The sequence below is a fragment of the Cyclopterus lumpus genome, chromosome 7, assembly GCF_009769545.1.
Source record: "Cyclopterus lumpus isolate fCycLum1 chromosome 7, fCycLum1.pri, whole genome shotgun sequence".
Lineage (NCBI taxonomy): Eukaryota > Metazoa > Chordata > Actinopteri > Perciformes > Cyclopteridae > Cyclopterus > Cyclopterus lumpus.
Window position 1 is genome coordinate 17,933,732 of NC_046972.1, and position 23,888 is coordinate 17,957,619.

The 23,888-nt window shown below is 43.1% G+C and overlaps 1 protein-coding gene across 2 annotated transcripts; it reads left to right on the plus strand.

Annotated features, from left to right (window-relative positions):
- The first annotated feature begins 6,117 nt into the window (after positions 1-6,117).
- nfatc2a (nuclear factor of activated T cells 2a) lies at positions 6,118-23,542 on the plus strand. 2 transcript variants are annotated; one of them, XM_034536478.1, is made up of 10 exons: positions 6,118-6,772; positions 7,147-8,080; positions 8,219-8,387; positions 10,406-10,608; positions 10,690-10,862; positions 12,029-12,169; positions 13,991-14,046; positions 14,170-14,302; positions 14,447-15,160; positions 21,353-23,542. In XM_034536478.1, exons 1-10 carry the CDS (start codon positions 6,640-6,642, stop codon positions 21,406-21,408), a joined length of 2,712 nt encoding a protein of 903 aa, XP_034392369.1. In that variant the 5' UTR covers positions 6,118-6,639; the 3' UTR covers positions 21,409-23,542. The 2 variants fall into 2 exon arrangements, with proteins under 2 accessions (XP_034392369.1, XP_034392370.1); XM_034536479.1 differs by having other exon boundaries at positions 6,119-6,772; positions 14,447-15,154.
- The last annotated feature ends 346 nt before the right edge of the window (positions 23,543-23,888 follow it).

Sequence of the window (23,888 nt, forward strand, 5' to 3'; positions counted from 1 at the left end):
TTCAGGCCAAGGCGACCACATCGACGGGGTCACTGGCCCTGAACACTGAACTCCTGCTGCAAGGTTCCAGCTGTTCTTCCTGCGTCACATCTCATTGGTTCGTGGGCCTAATGAACTAACTCGCATAATGCTCCGAGGATTATATGCCACATTAAACTTGTCTGCTTGATGCAGTTTTGAAATAACAGAAACCCTTGACGGATGAGACCAAATAATGCACAACATAGTGCAGGTGAAGTGTTTACTACACCCTGTTATGGCTCTGTGTAAACACTGGATTTTGTAAACGACAGAAACATCTCAAAGCATGAACACACCCTCCTCGGGCACTATTTATAGCTCTGTGGGCCTGGCTTTGATTTGTCTTAGCACCCACTGTTAAAGAACGGCTGCAGATGTGTTTTCCTTTCTCTCCCCATGATCTCTAATGACGCTGGGTAATGTGTCCCAAAACAACTGAACGAAACCGCCCAAATTACTTTAAACACGTTTTCTAACCGGTGCAACGAGTGATTAATTGTGATTGTTGAGGCTGAAAGACAGTCAGTTAAGAATGGAGCTGCAATGGGAAGACTGAATTCTACTTTCAGCTGCAACGCTGAATGGGTTTACTCCACTTTGTTTTGACTATACAAATGTTGACTTTCGTGCATCCATACTGTGCTGATACAGAGAGATGTTGAAGTTATGAAATACTGTATGGATGGAATTGGAAACCAGGACAAGACAGAACAGAAAAAAGTGTCTGCAAGAGGGGAGGGGGGTGGGGGGGGGGGGTTCACCACTTTTCCACAGGACTTAAGACGCATGAATTCTTTCTACAAACATTCCGGTATTGATCAGAATCCTGTTACATAACAAGGCGGTTACATCCACCGTGGACGTATGTGGTTTCCATGTTAATGGAACATATTAGTTAATTCATACAATACGGAAAAATAAGGAAAATGTTTTCCAGGGATCTCAAGTTGTGTTGGGAAGGAAATCGGATTCCTTATTGCACAATGACATGCCAGCGCTGCCCGGACTGAAACCCTAGCAGCAGCGCCTCAGCAGCTCCAACATCTATTGATAATTATGAAACACAACCTCATTTCTCTATGCTACTTCATCATTAAAAGATCAGCCACAGATTCCCGATTGTTGTGCTACACCTCCTTTAAAACAGACTATGTTGAATTCTATTATTAAATCCCTACACTTGGAAACTCAGACACAGATCGTGATTACATTTTGGAGAATATGCTTATTAAATTAGCTGGCAGCTGGCTGGAGTGTCATATTTAGCCCACAGACACAAGTGGTATCAGTCTACACATCTAACGCTCTTCACAAACCTGTTTTTAATCAGAGAGAATGTAGAGAAGTACAAAGTCCACGCTTCAATTTGCCCCTCGAATTCCCGTGGAAGGTTTTCCATGAGACACGATACGTTGTACCATTTCCATATCAAAGTTCCACTGCTTGGATTTAAAAGCTTAATCACACATGAAGGAGGGCAACGCTCTAACCCAGACAACTTTACCTCAATGAGCTGTTTTTACAGTGATGGAAAAAACTGCATGAACTTGGAAAACGTGGGCGCTCTGAGAAAAAAAAAATAAAAAATGCCGGAGGTGCAAACTCGGCCGTCTGGACACAGGCGGTTTTCCTTCTCTTAAGCGCGTGTCGTATTCACTTACTCATTCATAATTTGAGTTGCGTAAGAGTCCCGTAACAGTGGAGGAATTTACATCTGGTAGACGAAGCTGCCGGATGGTTAGTTACCCCGAGAACGACGGCCATTGCGCAGGCGCCCTCACTCGGACTAATCCATGTCTCAATCCCAAACAGATCCTCTGGTTACCGCTCTCTCAAGTACACACTTTTTCCTATGAATGGCCTCGGGTCTGACATGACTGATGTGAGCGTGGGATCAGTCGCTGGGGCTACGCAGAAGGCTTCAGCACATGCAATATAGGGAAGGTGTTTTATTTGGGGGCGAAACAAATAAAGCTCACTGGATTGGTATCAAATTTCTGAACGTCGTTGTGCGTCTTGAAAGTCTTTCTAATGATGTCATACTAAATGCTGGGCGACATGGAGCGCGGCAGGGAAGAATTATTATTGTCGGCCACCCCCGAAGTTAGCATCACATTGGTTCCCTTGACAAAAAGCCAATGGGGTTCTCCCACTTGATTATGGATTATTGCAGACAATAAACTCTGTGGTTTCTGTGATACGTGTTGTGCTCAGCAAGATAATGTTCACACGTGAACACTAGTTTGTGAGGCGTAAATGCAAGCGAGCCACGAGTCAAAAGCTAACGCTAGGCTACAAATGGACGACGCCACCACGAAGCTAACGGCTAACTCCTGTTCATGTGATGGCGTCTAGTCGTCTCATTTGGCCACTTGTTAGCAACCGACTTTTTTAAGAGTGGGGCATCTACTGATGTATTTCATATTGCAGAACAAACTCTAACAACTTTTAATCTTGTGTTAACCACAGACCTCAGATCTCTGGCATCAAACAAAAAATACCCATTAAAAAAAACCATTGACTTTGAGATGAGGGAACAGAAATGCAAAAGTTATACCTATTCTTCCTTCCTGCAGCTCTCTATTCATTTCAATGGCCAGGATTATAACTTTAAAAGTTAAAAAACTAAATAAATAAACTAAAACATAATAAACTAAACTAAACAAGGAGTATGTTTCAACATTTGTCAAATTAACAGTGATATCACCTTGTCCAAATGGCCTTGAGGTGTCACTGTGCAGTTACTGCATGTACTCTAGCTACTGGGAAGCTGAGGGGATTCACCTCTCCCCAGGGGATCAGTGCTCTGATGACTTTCAGATATGATCACACAGGATAGAAAAGCTCCGACCTGCTGCAACTAATACAAATGACAATAAATGAAGCACCACAAGTGAGAAGGGAAAACACTCGAAGGAATCAATGTTTTTCTTAGTTTTGCCTGATTTTAGGTGGTGCTGCACCCCTGCTTCCCACGTCCATGTACGACGTCCAATGTGGACTGCATGTGTGATGTATACGATATACTTAATATAATAGATAGAGCATTTGGGGATTTAGGCTTATTAGCGTTCTGGCCAATAGTTAGATGATCAATATCACTGTCATCTGTAAGGTTTGAAAAATCTGCAACGGTGAAATTAGCTGGAAATTTGGAAAGTTGATTCTCAGTTTGGATTAGTTTAAAAGAGAAACGTTTTTTTGTTGCCAAATCCAATTGTTTTCTTTTTTTGAAGCTATATTTTTCAATATGCGCACTAATAGCAGAACCAGAGCAGGCATCAATTCATGGCTCTGAAACAGTAATGTATAGTTCCACTGGGCTTCTGGCTGGCGTACTCTACAGCTTCCTCTCCGCGGCAATATGTCAACCTGATGAAGTCTAAGCTGCTTATTGGCCGAAGCAAATGTATTCAGGATTGATTTAGAGCCTTTGTGTGTGTTCTCGACTACCTGAGAAAGCCACCTAACTGTATTAGTGATCACATTACAATACAGTTTACCAGAAGCTTGATCTACTGTATACATGTCATGGTTCAAACATCTCTCATACCACGAAATGTTTATGTTGCCGCATGATTTAAGGTCTTAGAACTTCCTCATTCCTCCAGAGCTTTCATTCGTTATCTGTTTAGAAATTAAAAGGGAACCCCATAACAAAACAGACGTGAATATTGGATTTACTCACAGATTGTTTGCCAACACATGGAGTAAGGTCAGTGTGGGATTTAAAGTAGCATGAGGCAGTTCCCAGTGACATGACGAAGGCTCCACTGCAACAAATGTCCCCATCCTCACTTTTATACTAGATTTACTCAAAGAAGTCCCAGTCTGGGATGTAGGAGGTGATATTGTTGTTGTTGGTATTTAGTTGTTGTTTTACTGATAATAAGTAGAATTGTTGATTAATTATGTTCGATGTTTGCTTTATTTAAAATTTAAAAAAATTATAGTGTTTTCTTTTGTTAGTTATTCATTTAGTGTCGTTATTTCTTTCTTGTTTAGAATATTGAATTAATTAGAATTGGGTAACACTGTGGCACCCTCTGGGCTTAGGCAGGCAGGTATAGGACCAGCATGCACCTTGGTGAACCTATAGTTTTAGAAACATAGAAATGTTCTGAGAAATGGCCACTACATGGCGAATGGTTCAGTGACCTTTTGCCACATTGCAAGCAACTGATGAAGTTATTTGTGGAAATGTAATAACATTGAAATAAAACATCAAAAGACTTGAGCACAGATGAATCCCAAATATCTGAATTATGTTTGTTTTTTTACATTGGATTGTACATTACGTAACTTCTATTGAGAATTTGACCTCATGACTACTGGGGTCATTCTATGTAGTGGTCTTGTTCAGCCTTTTTTTCCAGTCAAGTGTCAGAAGATGCTGCATATTTCCATTAGGAAATGGAAACGGAGAGCAGCTTCTTCCCTCAATGGAACAATGGAATTCTCTATATTCCATGTTGTAAGCATTAACTAACCATGGCCACTTCAATTGACTCGAAACACAGAAAGATTGTAAAGCTGTCTGGTCTACATTTTAAAATCTGAAGACAAGAGTGAACTGCTACAGAAAACGGTGTAAAATACATTTAATGTGGAGTGTAGTCAAACTTCTAGAGCTGTTCTCTCGCTCTCTCTACTGTGTCCTACAGTAATTTCTTCATCCCTACAATGGAGTTCTTGTGTGCTACTGTCTGAGAGAAGCCGCAGAAATGCCTTGGCGCAGGACCCGGAGACGTCATGGATTCCTGAGTGTGGGGCTTTGCAGGAAAGCCCTCAGTCTCCGACATGGACCGGCTCCAGGTTTCCATAGCAAAGGCGCACAAACAGGAGGAAACACTGAGGGAATCCCGTTATTTTACAGCATTGGAGCATTATAAACACCCAGAGCGGGGAAGGAAGCCGCTCTTGATACACAAGTAATCCTTATAGAGCTCGAGGAAGGGGGACTTCATACCAGAACCGTTCCTGTAGCTGCTGCGGCCGCATGCTTTTCTGAAAAGAAAGAGAGTTTTACGCGCAGCTGCTGATTCGCAGCTTGAAGTTTTTGAACGCGTAGACATACAGAGAGGTCTCCTTTTTTTGTGTGTGTCTCCTTTCAACCTTTTCAACCGAAGAGAGCTTCCTCCGCTGTGGCTTTTAGCGGAGAGTATTTTGTAACTCTTTTTTCTTTTTTTACATTTTTAAATTTGTTTTTCGTTTTTGTATCCAGATGTTTAGAGAGACTTGGAGGCTGGCACAGTACCACACCATGAGGTCGATGGATCAAGGTACTGCTGAAGTGTTGTGATTATCTGGTAATCAAACCATTTGATTTTTAATTGATGGAGTGTTAGCCCTGCGGTGTTGAAGTCTGTGATGATGTGAGCTGCAATGTCTTGTGTCAGTTGACTGTCTGATCGCTCACAGATGGTTGGGATGTTGACGTTCCGATGCATTCCGCATCACCGTCAAGCACTAAGATATGGTGGATGGAAGCCATAGAGACGCAAATAAGTGTTATAATTAATGAGGAAATACTCTCAACTTTATTTAATCGGTGCAAAGCGGAAGAGGCACTTTTTATGACATGCTATCCAACTTTAGACTTACTTTAATGTCATCATATGGGAACGAAGACTATTTTTTTATATTTTCAAATCACCTGAGCTTACTTGACTATTGGTTGTGTTATGTGGTCCCAGGTTCATCCTAAAATTCAAATGTAGTATTTTCGACTCGAATGCTCAGATTAATGTTCTGGCTGATGTATATTTTTTGACACTTTGGTCCATTTTGGTTCAATGCCAAAATTAGCCAATAATCAAATCATTTAATTTAACTTAATCACCACCGAAATGATCAACACATTTAAATGTAAGGTTTTCCATGGGCGCTGTGCGTCTGTTTGTTTTGCTGACTGAGCATGTGCTGCTACAACAGGAAGGAACGCCCGAGTGTCTGCGCTGCGTCGTGCGTAAATCTGGGGATTCCCTCAGGAGTACGTTATGTATGAACTGCTAAATATTGCATCTCCAGGTTGGCTGATTAATGTCATGAAATCCAATCCACGCGATGAATCTAACCAGCCATCTACTACTATTACAACACACAAACACCTGAGCCCTGTTTACATGGATAGTGTAAGCCAGTTGTTGAACAGGTGATGCGCCCAGTCAGCACCCTGCTGAGTCATTGTCACGTGTCAGACACCCGGGGGCAGCACCAGGCTGCACAGTCTGTCAGAAGACTCGCAATAATCGGATTGAATGGAGCACTCCGTTCATCACATCCAAGCTGTACGTTTGCTTTTTTTTTTAAATGTTCATCACCCTCTTCTTGGTCTTCCTCGACGCATCAACGAAGAGGAGGAGAGGCGTGATCAGACGCAGAGATGAACTCAGAGCATTCATTGTGAAAATAGACCCGCCTTCATCTGAAAATAACTGCTGCGGGCTGAAACAGGAAACTTGTGCTCTTCACCTCTTGCCGGCTCACCGATGCATTTAGTTGACACTTGAGCAGGTTCCCCACAAAAAAAAACCCACACCAGCGCCGCACCACCCCCACCACGTCTGCGTCGCTTCGCCCGGACTCGAAGGAGTCGTAGCCTACAGGAGAAGACAGATGACCTCTTTTTACGACGACAAGGATTTGGAGGAAGAGCTCAGTCGAGTCAACTGCCCTGATGAGGATCTGGAGTTTGAGTACTTGTTTGAATATGAACCACCTTGCAGCGACTTTGCTGCGGGAGATCAAGGTTTGTCCGGGGCTCCTTGGCAACCTGAGTTGACTCCTCTCTCCAGTTCTCCGTTATTTTAAGGCTCCGAATTAATGTGAATTCATTCATTCATATTCACGCGAATGAAGAAGAAAACCAGGAAGTACATGTGACAGGCATTTTGATGGTGCTTCTGACTTGTGGTAGTAGCTGTGTGAGAGAAAATGTCGAATTTGTCAGCTTTTTGTTTAGCTGAAAGATGTGGGGTTTTGTTTCTTTTAAAACAATTTGACTTTGATTTTAAAGAGGTGCACATTAATGTCTCGGATGAATTGAGAAATAATGCTGTTATTCCCTAAAATACTGCAAAAAATGCTCTGTTGTGATGACATTTCATCTTCCCTCCCCTGCAGATGATCCAAACCTCGCAGCTCACAAAATCCTCAGCCCTGAGTGTGAGCAGGCGTTCCGTCTGGAGGAGGCCTCCCCTTACGGCATCAAGTCCTGCAGTCCCTCCTACAGTGACCACAACACTGAGGTTCTCTCAGGATATGAGAACCAGGAGGCCAGACACTACCTGGACAATACCCGGCCTGCAGGCCTGGCCCTGAGCCCGCGGATCGAAATCACCCCCTCCCGTGAGCACTACAACCATGGTCGGGACTCCCTGCAGAACCACCACCTGAACATTAGCCCAAGACCCACCCTCACTGTGCCTGGCCATGAAAACCAATCGTACCGTGAGCCTCAGTGCCTGAGTCCCGCCAGCAGCAACTCCTCCACCAGCTGGCACTCGGAGAGTTACTCCCCCTGGGCGTCTCCTTGTGTGTCCCCCAGCAGCGGGCAGAACCCCGGAGACCTGTGCCCCAGGTTACAGAACATCCACACTGGCTCCCCGCGCACCTCCCCTGGCACCTCCCCTCGCAACAGCCTAGCCGAGGACGGCTGCCTGGGAACCCGCTCGCCTTCCTCCAAACCTGGCTCCCGCTCCACCTCCCCACAGGGCAAACGCACCTACGACATGTACAGGAATCCCGGCTTAGTCCCAGGGCACCGCTCCCGCAGTCCCTCCCCTCACAGCGGCCATGAAGATCACAACATAGGTGCCCACTATACACACAGCAGCCTCGCTGATGCCATGAATGGTTTTGGCACCGGGCAGCCAGGCCTGGTGCCCACTAAAATAGTCAAGACGTCGAACCAGGTTTACACTCTGTACCCAGAGAACAACGCAGAAGGGAACTACTTGGTGTCCTGCGACGAGGACATAAAAAACAAACCTGCTGCAGAGCCATTCTTTGTTATCCCTCCAATCTGGTCCAAGCCGCTGGTTTCCAGCATCTGCAGGTAAATTAGCGGGGAGGTCAGGGCTTCTTTCTCGCGGCTGACACGATCCACGAAAGACACATTTCCATCTTCTAAGAGGATACCTTTTAATGATTTCCAATTATTGATCTCCTCTTCTGTGTTCTGTATGTCCTGTAGCATCCCTGTGGCGTCTCTACCCCCGCTGGAATGGCCGATCCCCAGACGCACAGACCAGTATGAACTCCACATTGAGGTGCAGCCCAAACCCCATCACAGAGCTCACTATGAGACCGAGGGAAGCAGGGGTGCAGTCAAAGCCCCCACAGGAGGACATTCTATTGTGCAGGTACGGCTGAAAAACAGGTTGGAATTAACGAAGCACTCAAAGTCATTGAAACTAGTATACACAGTTTTGCATTCAACACTTTAAGGCAAAGTGCTGAACAACCATATGAAGGCCTGCTGTCAGGTTTGTGCAGTACATCACAGTAACCTTCCAATTTGGGAGCCTGAGGTGGCCCCGATACGTGATGCTATTTCCTACTCATTATGCACTCAGTGGTGGTGTTATAGCCCGGGGCCAGCAGTATGAAGAGTTACTCTGGCTTCTCTCATAGCACCTTTTCTTATTTCTTACTTTCTAAAACAAATAATTAAAGCGTGCCGTAACCCCAGACATATATGACACACTGTAACCGCCCCGTAGCCTCATGAAAAGCCTCAGAACTGAACTCGGGTCAGTGAGCAACACAAGCTTTTTTTCTGCCTCCCAGCTTAAAATAGTTTGCCGTTGTGCGCCCTCGCCCCCATGGTTTTAACCACACAAGCAGGCCTGTGTTCATGTTGTCCCTGACTTCCTTTTACACACTGGTGTGTTGACTACGTGGGTTTCGTATATTAGCTGAAGTGTTGAAACACTCTCCAGACATGTGTAAAAGAACATGAATAGGGCCTGTGGTTAAGATAATTGTCGGAGAAGGGGGGGGGGAGAAAGTCTGCTAATATTTCTCTTACAGTCACAACACGGAATTCAAACGCAGCGTGTTGAAATTAGTCGTGACACAGTTGTGGCTCGCTGTACAGTCCGAGCATATGGTTCAACTTCCCTTTCTCCGCGCTACCGCGGCAACATTTCCAAGCTGTTTTTTTTTTTGTTGGTTGATAGTAGGGTCTCGTTGGAAATATCGCTTCTCTCGCTTCTTTTCCATTTTCTGCCCATCCCCAAAGGCCTCACCCTGAGGTCAGTTCTGCCTGGTTTGCCAGGCCAATCAGATGGTCAGGCCTGGCTAGCCACAACTGCACTCCTTCACCTCGTCTTTCCATCCTCTTCTCCTCCTTTGCTCTCTCTGTTTTCTCTCCTTCCTCCCTTCTTCTTCTTCTCTCTCTCTCTCTCTCTGAGCCTCGTACCCTCCACTTTACTTTTCCTACACTGCTTTCTGTCATGACTCACTGCTCCTGCCACTGCCATGACAACTCGCCGACTGCTCACATGGCCCGTTGAGTGTTTGCAGTCAGCTTCCTCTGTTTCACCCCGAGTGTCAGCTACCTGGATTATACGGCGCCCGCATGCTCATTCATGTTGCCATCGCTCCAGCTCACATCCAGCAGCTGCTGTGGAGTCTGCCAGTTACATCCAGTCACAAATACCGTTTCTAAAATGTGAATGATGTATGTATGCCACATGTAGTTTTTCTTTTCTGACCACAATGAAAAAGAAACGGTCCAAATAGGAAAAATACCTTCTGGTGTGAAAATAATACCATTGAGACTAACTGCAGCATAACTTTATATAGTTAAATTAGTCTTAAAAATAAGTTACATGTAGTGTTTGTGCAGTCCCTCTGCAACACAGTTCATGGTTATATTATATCATAAAGGTTATGCACAACACTGTTTGTGGTTTCTGCAGGTTTCCTCAGGAGGCACTCTCAGGTTAAACGTAACATCTCTCTCTCTCTCTCTCTCTCTCTCTGACTCTCTCTCTCTCCAGTTCACAGCTTCACCTATCTCAATACTTGTATGACAGATGTGTCAAACAGGCTGGATGTTGAGGACACTAGTCAGGACTCTTCATCTAGTTCTAAAAGAACCAGCACCAGGCTGTACGATGTGAGCTCTCTGCTGGTTGCTCAAGGCTGCAGAAAGGAGGCTCAAGCGTTTACACGTGGGTCTGACACTGATTAGTCACCTCTGGGGGAAACAACATCTGGAAAGGCAGAGTTAGAACAAGCGGCTGCGGAGAAAACAAACCAGTTTAAAGTGATTTCAGTCAAACAGTGTTCTCTGTTTCATTGCCTGGTAGCACGAGCTTTCAGTGAAGTTTGTTTTTAAGATTAAGACATGTTTTTCTTTTTATGTCTGCAGTTACATGGCTACAGAGGCACGGAGCCACTCGGCCTGCAGATCTTCATTGGAACAGCTGATGAGCGCATCCTCAAGCCCCACGCCTTTTATCAAGTCCACCGCATCACTGGTAAAACGGTTACAACCACCAGCTACGAGAAGGTTATCCACGGCACCAAAGTCCTTGAGATCCCGCTGGAGCCAAAGAACAACATGAGAGCAATGTGAGAATAGAATGAGCATTTATTTAATGATCTATCTTTGTCCATTGTCAGCTTTGCTCACACATTCATCCCTTCGCACAGAATCGACTGCGCTGGGATCCTGAAGCTCAGGAACGCTGACATCGAGCTGCGGAAGGGCGAGACGGACGTCGGTCGGAAAAACACTCGCGTCCGCCTCGTGTTTCGTGTGCACATACCTCAGCCTGGAGGACAGCACGTCTCTCTCCAAGTGGCCTCGCATCCTATCGAGTGCTGTAAGCAGCTACTTATAAAACACTTTGGTGATATGCTTTTTAAACTGCTTTTTTATTTTCTTTAATAAAAAAAAAAAAACGGTTTCGATTCACTAGAAGATTTATGAATTATGAACACGTGCTTCCTTTTGAGGTCCCACTGCTGATGTTTTCATCAGTTAACAAAACTTTATTAAAAATAAGAAAAGAGGAACCCTCATTCAAACACGAGTTTGGAGCTGGTCAGATAGTCCAGAGTCCTGCACACAAAGATGTCTTTATGCAACCGGGCCTTCCCTCCAGTAGGTGGGCGCTGTGTGTGTCAGTGTATCTGTTTGCATGTGTGCAGTAGTAAAGGCTGTGTTTGGGTACATCAGCGCATGTGTACACAGTGTTATTAAAGCCCTGGGTGTAATCAAAACTCAAACAAGAAGGCCCTTTATCTAGCTTTGACTAACACCCTGGTCCAGACACAGTATTCATCTTATCATGATGGGCTGCATGCAATATGCTCCTTTTTTAATTTGTGTAAATCTGTTTTTTACGATCACAGAACAACCGGTATTACCCGTCTGTCGTAAAGAAAAACAATGGAGTGTAGAAGTGCTGTCACAATGACACCTGAGACACATCTGTCAGGCCCGTTGATAAGCAGCCTGTCAGTGCTAGGGTGTGTTTGAGGAGCCCCCTCCCCCACCCCCCGCTGGTGTCATCCACTGTAGTAGGGCGAACAAACCTGTTTAAAGGTCACCGCGTTGTTTGTCGACACCTCGGCTCGCCTCAGTGACTGTGGAGTTATGGCTCCACACTCACGATCGGTTGACAATAAGGTGCAACATGGGGAAGTCCGACTATTATTAACTCATAACTCCTTTATTCAAACCCTGTACTCCTATTTCATCAGATGGAAACATCATTGATGCCCTGGACATAACTATATGCATATTTCCCACCAAACAAAAAAAGGAAATTAAACACGACTACGACAACTGATTATCAAAAGAGTTGCCAATTCTTCTTCTTGTCAATCAATTAATCCAGTGATCATTTCAGCTCTACTTTTAGTAAACACTGGTTTATGTGCTAAACATTCTCCCTACGTGAGTGTGTGTGTGTGTGTGTGTGTGTGTGTGTGACAGCAGATAGACGGTCAATGTAACACACCGCCCCTCCTTGTGTCCCGGCAGCCCAGCGCTCGGCACATGAGCTTCCCATGGTGGAGAAGCAGGACATGGACAGCTGCTCCGTTCTGGGCGGCCAGCAGATGATCCTGACTGGGCAAAACTTCAGCTCCGATTCCAAGGTCATTTTTTTGGAGAAAACCCAGGGTGAGTGGCATCCAATCGCATCATCCCTGGCATCACACGCAACCTGTAGGAAAGAGTAATATTCTGTACTCAAACAATATTTTTACAGGCTTTTAGGCTTTTAGACCTATGATGTAATCTATACAACCTTTGTATGCTTTAGGCATCTGTTAGTTCTGCTACAAAGTGTCACAGTCAAGTGTTAACAATCACTCATAAGTATCCATGTCTGTGTGTCACACATTTCTCCACCATCATTGTATAGCTGGAGCCACACAAGTTATTTGCATGATCCCAGTGATGACCCTGCAGTCTCACTTCCCTTTGTCCTTTTCTTCCTCCCTGTCTCCTAGGATGTATTATCCCTTTTGTTCTATGATTAATAGCTCTGTGTGTCACGTGACAACTGCATCTGGATGAAAGGAAAGCATTTATGGTCTATTCAAGGCAGTGAAATACATATTTTTTATCTTTTTATTATGTAATGTTAGGTTCTTTCAAAGGTGAACAGTTCTGTTAAAATACTTGTCTGATATTGTGACTCACTGACTCCACTGCTGTTGGAGAGCTTTGCTTTCTGAAGGCTCATGCTATACCCCCCGGCTACTTTCTCTTCTTTCCTCTTCTCCGGGGTTCCCTGCCGATGTGTTACGACACACAACAGCAATGGATAGTAAGACAGAGACACTGTACACGGAGGGATTGCCATTGTTTTTGGAGACTTTCTGTATGACACACAGTTCTGGACCATTGCAGCTGTGAAAGCCCTCAGAATGAGAGACAGCGACCTCTGGCTGGAGCTCCCCTGGCTCCCGTGCTTGGACAGGGAGGGTTTTACGAAGCGAAGGGAAGCTGGCCAAGCCAAGCCTGCCCGGGCTCTCTGTCCAGTTTCTCTTGTTCGCTCCTCCTTTCCACCTGCGCACACAATTATCCCAAAAGGGAGAACAAGAGTCGGGGTATCCCTGAGAGTAGAAAATTGCAACAAAACGCAAACAAATACCGTCGCCAAGAAAGCAGCAGTAAGACGTGGAGAGAGTTGATCATGAAAATAAGGTTCAGAAGAAAAGTTGGCGAGGTGTGTGGAATCCCCCTTTCTCCTGCTGACTCATTTTAGCCATGTGTTTTTAATTCGACAGAGGGTTTCCCACCTACAGAAACAGAACTCCCTGCAGCACGTGTCGTATCATTAGGGCATATGGAGTTTACATTGTCGAGCACATTTAGCTTGTTTAGCTTCTTCACCTAAACAAGCGCTTGACTGTAATCTGATGAAGTGTTCCGTAACGTTACATAAACCGTAATCGTGACAGTCATGAACCAGAGCAAAGCCTGTTCTCGCCACATTCAGGCCAATAATGTGTGTCGTCAGTGCTGCATTCGAGAGCTCAAAAGTGCGTCTGTCGCAGCCACTCTTTCTGATTAGTGGAAGGCTGCCATGTGTTCGCGTTAAACCTGCAGACCATCTCTACCTTCAGCTGTGCTCGGTGGTGAGACAGGAAGTTGCGCGCACAAAGAGGCCTTTTCTGTGCACGCAACTTTTGAACCAATTGTTGCCAGACAGACGTTATGTTATGGTGGCTACACATCTACGGTGTCTGTAACTGTATTCACATTAGTGGAATATAATAAACTAGTGTTCGGAAAATACAAAGACTTCAGAATAAGGGTATTTCTTGATCGCTTGGGATTCCGAATTTTCCAAATGTACAGGCTACAGACCCGCAGAATTATACCACCGTCTAGTGCGTCTTGAAACGATCAACCTTACTTACTCTACTGACGAGTTAATTACCACATTGTGTAAGACTCTCTTTTCACTTTTCTCTCTTTTCTTCCATATAGATGGGCAGCAAATCTGGGAAATGGAAGCAACGGTGGACAAAGACAAGAGCCAGCCCGTATGTATTATTTAGAACTGCTTGTTCAATGCTTGTATGACAATGCACTAAAAGAGTCAATTGTCATGATTTAGTAGTTCAGTTCAAACCAGTTTCGGCACATAACAAAGCGCTGTCTTGCAGAGTATGCTGTTTGTGGAGGTGCCGTCATACCGAGACTCGTCTGTCGGCCATTTTGTCAAAGTCAACTTCTACGTCATTAATGGCAAGAGGAAGCGCAGCCAGCCTCAGCATTTCTCCTACACACCACTGTCATGTAAGAATGCTTCTCAGACTCTTTGTGCTATGCTTCGTGTGGTAATGTACAGCCATCATGATTACTTGTTATTAGAGCATAACGAATCTTTCTCACCACCGTCTCTCAGAATGTTTACAGCTATCTCTCGGGTTTTGTTTTCAGCTCCATCCATCAAGACCGAGCCCATAGATGAATATGACGCAGACCACATGGGTTTCACCGTGCCTCAGATCTTGGGCCTATCCCCCCATTCCTACTACCATAACCCGCGCAGCATCCTTCATCCAGACAACGGCCTGGTCTCCAGCATGGCCTCCTGCCAGCGTCTCAGCTCCAGCATTCCGAGCCAAGACGCACGTTTCCAGCAGCAGAGCCCGGCCATCGTGTACTCCCGCGGGGGCAAGAGTCTGAGCGGCAGCCCCGGCCTTTATCAGCAGACTGGAGGGTTGATGCCCGACTCCCACCGGTCGGTCCTGGTCCACACGGGCTCCCCGGCTCACTCTGTAGGTCCCATCGGTGCAGGCCAGCACCCTTCCATCATCCAGTTCTCTCCCACCAACCACCACCTGCTTCGGGGAGGTGACCCTCAACCTCTCACTGATCCGCAGCCCGACGACCAGCAGGTCATCTACTGCGATGGCTACTCCCCACAGGCGGCCGCCGCCAACTCGCCCACACCCCCCCAGGCTCAGACAGCGGTCACCCACCCACAGCACTATCCCACCGTTATCCAGCAGCAACCTTACGTGCAGAAGGAGCAGCAGAAAGGCCGGGCTCCGCCTGGCACGGAGGACATGGAGGCTCCGGGAGACAGACAGAGGAGGGTGACGGTCAAGGAGGAGAACTTGGACCAGGCCTACCTAGATGATGGTGAGTGTAAGTTAATGCTTTTATACTCTGTGTGAGTGGGATAGCTTGTTGTGTTCACAGTGTGTGTCTTCATCAGCTGAAAGGTGTGAGGTGGGACAAAAAGCAGGCAAATAAGTGATTGATCTGTGGAATTCTCTCTGTTTAAAAAGATGGATGATAAGAACAATTCAAGGATATTTACAGTATGATCTACGTCCTATAGTATCCCTCTGAACTAAGCCAACAGAAAAAGTTCACACTGTTAAAACAATCCTCGCCAGGAGGTGTAGTTATGTTCCACTCAAGGTGGAAATAACAGGGATTATGAGTCATGTGTTTATACTTTTACTCTTGTCAACCCCATTACCCTCTGACAGAATTAATGTCAGGCCACATCCAGCCACAGGCAGGACGTTGAACCTCTTCTTTAGTTTGCAGTTTAAAGGTTTTCCAAACTATATTATGTTTTAATAATAGGTCTGAAAGGCAGATTGAGGTTGTCATCATCACGTCGCTCCAATCAATAATGCTCATTCCTCTGGTCGCAGGGGTTTGCCTGGCAGGAATATACATTTTTTATATCTCGTGTTAGAGAGGGAGGGAGAAAAAAAAATGTCACTCCGCTGGCTGCCTGGACATGTTGACACTGTTATGAAGTGAAAAACAACTTCCATGGCAACCATTGTCAAACAGTGGAACGAGCTGCCTGGGAGAGCTGGGGAAAGCCTCTTTGTTTGTTATAGTTGGACAGAGCTTCTCCTTGGCCTTACGCCCCTCGATTCTGTGGGGGAACCCACCAGAGGATTATTTTTTTTTCCGACCACGGGATTCTGCCAATCTGGCACAAGAAATTCCTATTTGCAGCTGCTCTCCTCCAGAAGACCAGGCTGATCCCTGTAAGATAGCGGGAGGGAGGAGGGTATTTTCAGGAAAAGGGAAGGGGCTGCGTGTGTGTGTGTGTGTGTTTCAATGGAAAAAATGAAACGAAGAAAAAGGGCCAATGGAATTTGTGTTTTTTGGATGGAACTTGCAGGGTTTCCCTCCACAATAAACAGCAACAGGGCTGTGAGTCGGTGAATTAACAGAGTCGGAGGAACAGTCGAACTGTTTGATCCTCCCATCATCAAGAATTGATGACCGTCAGTCAGCGGTGCCAGTTTCCTTTGCATCTTTGTTCAATTTCAGTTTTTATTTTAAATAGCCCACTATCTTCTGGAAACCATGTCAAAACTAATTGCAGTTACTTTGTTTTATTGGCCTTCTTTTGTCCAGAGAACTGCAGGAGATTTATTCAAATTTTTTTAAACTACAATAAAATGATTCTTCTACAATACCACATCCCTGAATGTAAACTATATTCATAATGCTGAATAGTCTGAATCCTCCTGCTGGTGATAATTCACTCACCCCGCCATCATTGTAGCATCAATTTATTGACGTTTTAGTGATGAAAATAAGGGGGACTTCCCAATATAAAAATAAAAAAATAAAAACTTTTTAGACGAGTGAGAAGATAAGTGAGTCAAAGAAATCCCCTCTGTGTGTGACTGCAACATTTAAGTTGTTTAAGTAGTGGCCATCAAACACGTCTTTACGAAAGTGAGATTGTTAACATTACTCATAGAGACATGTGTTTCAGTCTGTTGTCATCTGTGAAAAGAGGAGGATGCCACATCCTGCTACTGTCACAGTGTTGTGGTCGATAACTGTCACATCTGAACATGCTTGAACTGTGTCAGCTTTAGTGAAGAGTGTTAACTGAAAGTCAGGTATTTTATTTTGTGCCCAAACTTGGCTCACAGTCTCCCACACAGAGGTTCTTGTATCTCCAGCCCTCACGCAAGTTCCCATGCCTCCTTGTTGGTGCTCAAACAAGAGATATTCATGGAAATAAATACAAATATCCATCTATTCAGCTGAAGAAAAGAAAAGATACCTGTGTGGGAGTCTGCCTTGCCTTCGGACCACAAAGGTCAAGAACATCCAGCATGTCTCACTGCGTGCCACACAGTGAAAACAGTAAAAGAGCCACTGGCCTAGTCTACAAAAGGCTGAGATTGACACATTTAGTGGGTGTGGAATTAAGAGGCAGAGGCAGTGGAGCAGGTGAAATTGTTCCAGCAGGTAGAGATCAGGGGCGGGAGAGATAAAGCACACAGCAACAGCCTGGTGGACACGCATTAGTCTCAGCTCACTTCCATCCCATTTGAAAGGCTTGATCAAATACACAGCTTTGTTACAACCGCATTGATGAGCTTTGTTACAACCGCATTGATGAGCTTTGTTACAACCGCATTGATGAGCACAACTGCTCTAAAACCGTTATTTGTTACATTTACGAGTAATTTCAGTTAGTTTGTCCATACGTGTAGATTTTTGTCAACTTATTGAAACAATGCTCATCGGACCATATGTACAGTGGACTGAGTGCAGGATTCATCAGTTGCTGTGATTTGGTTCATACTCTCCATACTGTGAAGAGATCTACTCCAAGAGCAGGTTGTTCTTGAACCAGAAGGTAAACGGTTCCATCCCTCTCTCCAGCTGACCTCATGTTGAAGTGTCCAGGGAGCGATATATTGGACAAAAGGAAACTGACCTGGTGGTGGGGTCAGATGAAAAGTCATGCCTCTACCAAGGTTATTACAATTCAGGGGAAGATAAATGTGTTTCCAAATATTACAACAACCTAGCTGAGTTGTTGAGATCCAAAAACAACATTTTTTTTCATCCTAGCGCACAATAATTATTAGAATTCATCCTCTGGGGACCATGAATGTCTTTACAATAATTCATTGCCTAATAATAATATTTTAAGTGATGGACGGAATGAACAACCAACCAACCAATATCCCCAGAGTGATGCTGCTAGCATGAAGGAAAAGGTATTGCTAAACTAATTGTGGATATCTTCCAAAATTGTCTTTCTTAGTGCCAAATTCCCTCTTTGTGGTTCCATAGACGATGTTGCTGATCTTTGTTGGAGGGGCAGTTGAAACAACTGAGTATTTATCATTACTCGTTATTAAAAAACTCCACGTTGTGGTCCGTCTACACATATAAGTACAATTTAGTTTTCACCATAGCACCAAATAACAAATTTGTGTGAATAAAGAAATACATCACTGTTGTTTACTAGCTATAAGTTACTATTTGTTAACAAAGAAAAATAAGCTCTCTTCGCATTCACTTCTTCTCTGGTATTTGACGTATCGCTGACGTGGCCTTTATCGAGACCTACTGGCCCCGGCGAGCGTTTGGAGTTTTGATGTGTACGGAGATATATTGTAAAACAAAGGTTGAGTGGACATCATTTTATTTTATTTATTATTAAAAAATATCTGTACTTGTGGAGACGGGTCCTAACCCCGACTCCCGAAGCCTCATAGAAGCTTCATTTAAACTTTAGAATACATTTAAACACAGAGATGGAGAAATGTTTCATTGGAATGATATTAAAAAGAGATCTGTTCACATAGTGTAGAAAGAATCAACTCCAGCAGCAGCCGATAACTTTTTAAATATGAGTGTGTCAGCAGTGTTTGAAGACATTGAAGACATCAATGAAATGTGACCAATGACTCACCATAACTGTCAATGGATTGGTGGTTAGCTGTCAAGTCTGCTGACTTTACTTTCTCTTTTCTCTCTTTTGGTTTTCAGCTTCACGCTGTCATTACAATCCCTCGTTAGCTATGAACGGACTGTGCGCCTTTCAACACACACACACGCACACGCACACACACTGTAGTATCATGCAAATGCGTGCAGACACTCAAACACACACATTCCAGCTCGCAGCGGGCAGTGTGCAGCGACTGAGTCAGCTACTCTCTCGCCTCTCACAGTCGGTTGGTCAACAGTGCCGCTCATTGGTGCAGAACTCAGGAGCCAGACACTTACCTATTGAACAGACTGGCCTGAGTGTTCCCCGGGCCAGCCTCAAATAGCCGACCCGTGCCAACCCTTCATTAGATTCAGTAAAGCCCCACTGTATGTCGCCCCACTGCGGCGCTTCTGCTGCTTCTCTGAGCTTTTTTTATGTTCAGGAAAAATCCTGTGGCACCGTTGGGGGAGATGAACGTTTCTTTAAGGCATTAGGTGTCACAGGGAATTCTACTACAGACTAAAATAAACAGGAATGCTGATGCTGTGACAACAGCAGAGCACCCAGTTTGGCTGCTGCTGTAGGTTTTGCAACCCATTTTGCTCTGGCTATAAAATGTGCTCAGTGTTGAGCTGCTGTAATAGCTTGTTTTCTCTTTCACATCTGCAAATGATCAGATAGAAAGAGAGTCAGACAACGATTGGTTTTGTTGGATGGAAGAGGATATCTCGAGGATGTCTCGTAGCTTAAGTATATTTCATAACACTGCACTTCATAATTTCAATTATAAGCAATATTTTCTCTCCAGGGACAAATAGATCCATATGCTTTTATTTGCACCTTCTAATCTTTAAGAAAAATATGCCACCACTTTGGGACTTAAATGCTTTAGCCCTTAACCATCTCTCATCTGCGTACAGAAGGTGTTGTGTTGGTGAGGTGGTGTCTGCTTTCGTTTAACATGTGTTTTAATAATTGCACCCTTTGCCTCGCAATCGAGGCTTTAAATAGAGCGAACACGAGCCAACTGAATAAAGTCTCTCAATCTTTAAAATATGGCAGTGCAAGGTAGCAACATTCAGTATTTTTGAACAGCTGGAGGTTATTTTAATGGCGATTGTTATAGATAGCTTCCCAGTTTTCAGCTTTCATTCATCCTTTTGAGTTTAGGGGAATAGTTTGATTTAATAGCCTTCTTACTAATAGTTAGAACAGATAAGATTTTCATATTAGTCAATTAAAAATGAGGCTAAGATAAGATAAGATATTACTTTATTCATCCCCAGGGGGAAATTTTTTGAAGCAGCAGCAAATATGTTTACATATATACAATACAATAAAATAAAATAGTTAAAATAATAATAAAGGAAAATGAAAATGTAAAAATAAAATAAAAATGAAAGTGTATACAGTTTTTTTTTGTTATAGCGGTGCAAGGTTTATTAATGTGAAATTGAGTAAACCGCTAGCCAACTATAAACATTTCACAAGCTTACTAATTAATACATTAGTTTTGGTTTGTTTCTTGTAAAAAACAAACCAGGTTAGCCTTTTCCCCTCATTTTCAGTCTTGATGGTAAGCTACGCTAATTGGCTGGGGCTGTAGCTTCAGAGTTTACAGAGAGCGGATCTTCTCATCTAACTCATGGCAAGAAAGCAAATGAACTATAACAACATAATTTTTTATGGTTAATACTCAACAAAAATGTGTACGCCAATAACGTCCGCCATTAATGTTTTTACAAACCGCTAATGATACTGATATTCATTTTTAACTTTGGTTGAATAACCCAATCCCGTTACCAGGGTTACAAAATCTCAGACGCAATATGCTCTGTAATGGCTTGGTTACAGGCAAAAAGCTTTTTTGGCCCACATTGAAATACTTGTATTACTCATCGACCCTAATGAGTTCCCCGAGGCTTGGTGGAAGCAGTGGCACCAGCCTATAATGTCTCCAAGTGCCAGTGTACACACACACAGACACACAGGAGGCTTCCAGGCCCGGACTCCCAGATAAATGCCAACGCTCCACACAGACGATGTGACATATCTACACAGATATGACACGACAGTCACTCCCGCTTCAAATACTTACATGTTGGCAGATGTGAAGAATATCTTTTTTTTAGTTTAATGTTCAATGTATTACACTGGTTTCATGCCCCCCCCCCCCCCCCCCCCCCCCCCCTCCCACACACACACACACACACACACACACACACACACACACACACACTATCATATCACATCATGATTCTATTTTGGGAACCATGACACCAAAAGTTTCCATTTCAACCGCCCTCTTTTGTTGTTGTGGGTACACACACTTTAAATCATCCGAGCAACAGGGAGTTATCACTTATAGACTCTTGCATAGCTCTACCTCTAGTGGTTACTCAACATTAATGCAGCCTGTATTCATCCTCCATCAAGGCACTGCACAGAAATGTCAATCAGACCATAAGGAAGAAGTCAACAGTATTTCAGTTATATGATCAATTTCACTGTTTGGATGTTGGCTGTTTTAATACTATTTTGGAATGTTGTTGTTAAATTACTTAAATTGATCCAGTCACTGTTCAACATCCTTCTCTTTCTTTGCTTTACAGTGAATGAGATCATAAGTAAAGATCTGACGGGCGTTCAGGCCAGCGGGCAGACATAGAGGACGGATACGAGCAGGAAATTACAGCACAGCACAGCACACACACACACACACACACACACACACACACACACACACACACACACACACACACACACACACACAGGCGGTGACGCACATTCACCGACAATCAGACCTTCTCTTCCTCATTTTCTTTAGCCATAGAGAAATAAATATCAGCTCCCGGCTGCTGTGTTTGCTTTTGGATGTTTTCTTGCTATAAACAGTTTCATTTGGCAAACAGAAGAATTAATTTGAACCATAACGTCTGCCACAGACACCCAGCAGGTTTCCAACAAACTGAAACAACAGGCGAATGTGCCTTATTTTTTTAAATATTTCCTGTTGAATATTGGATGCAGTTTTCTTTACAGAGGAATAGCAATAAAATTAAATAAAGCATTAGCCATACTGTTCAGGTAATGAGCTCACACCGGTTTGCCTCTCACATGTTTGCCTCATACTAGTGAATGACAGTCATGTAGCATGCAGCAGTTTAAAATTTGGGATTTTCTATTTCAAGTAAATTGGTTTGTCAATAGCTTGATTTTGTTCCCAAGATTCAGCCCAAAAAATAAATATAGAATATGTATTGTGGCCAAAAGCTTGTCATCTTTTAGTTTCATTCTTCTTGCACAAAATGTGTTGACTGTTTGACTTCATATGCAGTTTTACATGAAAAGATTGTCTTAAGCTTACATGCTGATCATCTCATTTTTAGTGCAGTTTTCGGATTGAAGTGAAGCGCACACTGCCGTAACCATTTTTAAATGAACTATTGTGACACCTCCTAATATGCACTGTTTTCAATAACAGGGGGTCAATGTTCTTACTTTTTTACATAATATTTGAGTCATGTGAATAACTTACCATTTTATATTCGTAAAATCTATATTGCATTATATTCAGGTCATAGTGCCAAAGTGGCTCCGCAGGGGCCTGCCATGCGACAGCGATAGCATGAGTCTACATTTTTGTAATGTTTTCTTTGCTGGAGTTGATTTAGTTTATTTCCAATCTTGCAATAAAAATAATTAAAAAATGTATCTGGCTAGCTAAGTAAGAGATTTTGTACCCGAAAAATTTCAAGATGGTTTTCTTGCTTTTTTAATCCAATGTTTGTGTCCAATGTATTGCTCTTAAATTTGATTGTAATAACACATGTGGCTGCTTCCACAGTCTCAAACCAAATATTCCAAAGTTTATACTGTGTGTATTGTTTTGTGTATAGTCCATAATGACAATCGTTATACTCAAAGCTACATGCCTGCCTATGCAGAAGCGTCATGCTTTCTGACGTAAAGAGCAATATGATGTCATTGTACTTCATACACACTGTAAGCACAGTACGGGAACACAGTGTGTATAACTCATGTGCTAATGCAGCTTGCTTTGATGGGAAAGGCTGTATTTAAAAAAAGATATTTTTGTAATATATCACTGAGTGAATTGGAGTATATTGAAAGTGCATAGTGCCATTTTCTATGATTGTAAAGAGAAAATTGTTGCAAGTGAAGTAAAGCGGTAAAAACACAATTAAGGGAAAATGTAAGACTGAATCTCGATTTGTAATATTTGAAATGCACCTATTTGATATAAAATAAGATTTTATTTTGTAATATTAGTAAAACTAATATCGATCTATTAATGATATTGTTCATTGAGCCAGTGCATTTGACATTTCTTGAATGTAATCTATATTAAATAATGTTCCCCCTTTTCTGTAAATATTAGGGTGTAACTGTCAACGTCTTATGATAAAAATAGAAACAATATGTTGTTTGTTGAGTATCTGTTACATGTCTTGTGTATATAAATTACACAAAGTTCTAGTTATCATCATATCTTATCTGTTTTTTTTAAATGTAAGACTTTTTCCAAAGGGAATTATGATACATTATCTAAAATGTTTAAATCTGCCCTTAAAAGGTTATATTTTTGTTTCTGCAGTTTTTATTATTTTACAATCTTTAAAAAAATCATTAGTAATGAAACTGTTTAATTAATACTGTCTTTTTTTTTTTTTCTTTGTTGATGTTGTGTCTACTAGACTTTGTGCCACGTTAAAAATTCAGTTTCATGCTATTTTTGTATCCTTAAAAGTAGCAATAAATAATAACCATATACATCGCAATTGTCTTCGTTTTGATGTATTATTCCCCAGTTAACTCTCATGAATGAAAGAACGCATGAATGACTGAATATTAAACATCCATTGAATGTCCTGACCCCAGAACATAATGCGGTCTGTTAGTACCGTCAGTGTGTGCAGTGAAGACGGCTCAAAGGTGTCTCTTCACTCTCTATGCTCCCGATTATGAGAGGAAAATTGAAAATGAGTAGACAGTGACTCATCAAGTGCTCCCCTCTTGTCCTGAACAGACAGACTCAAGGGAGACTCAACATGTTTGTTGACAATTTATTTCATTTAACTTTAAAATAGTTTAACCCTGGTAAAAGTATGTGCTATTTACATAGAC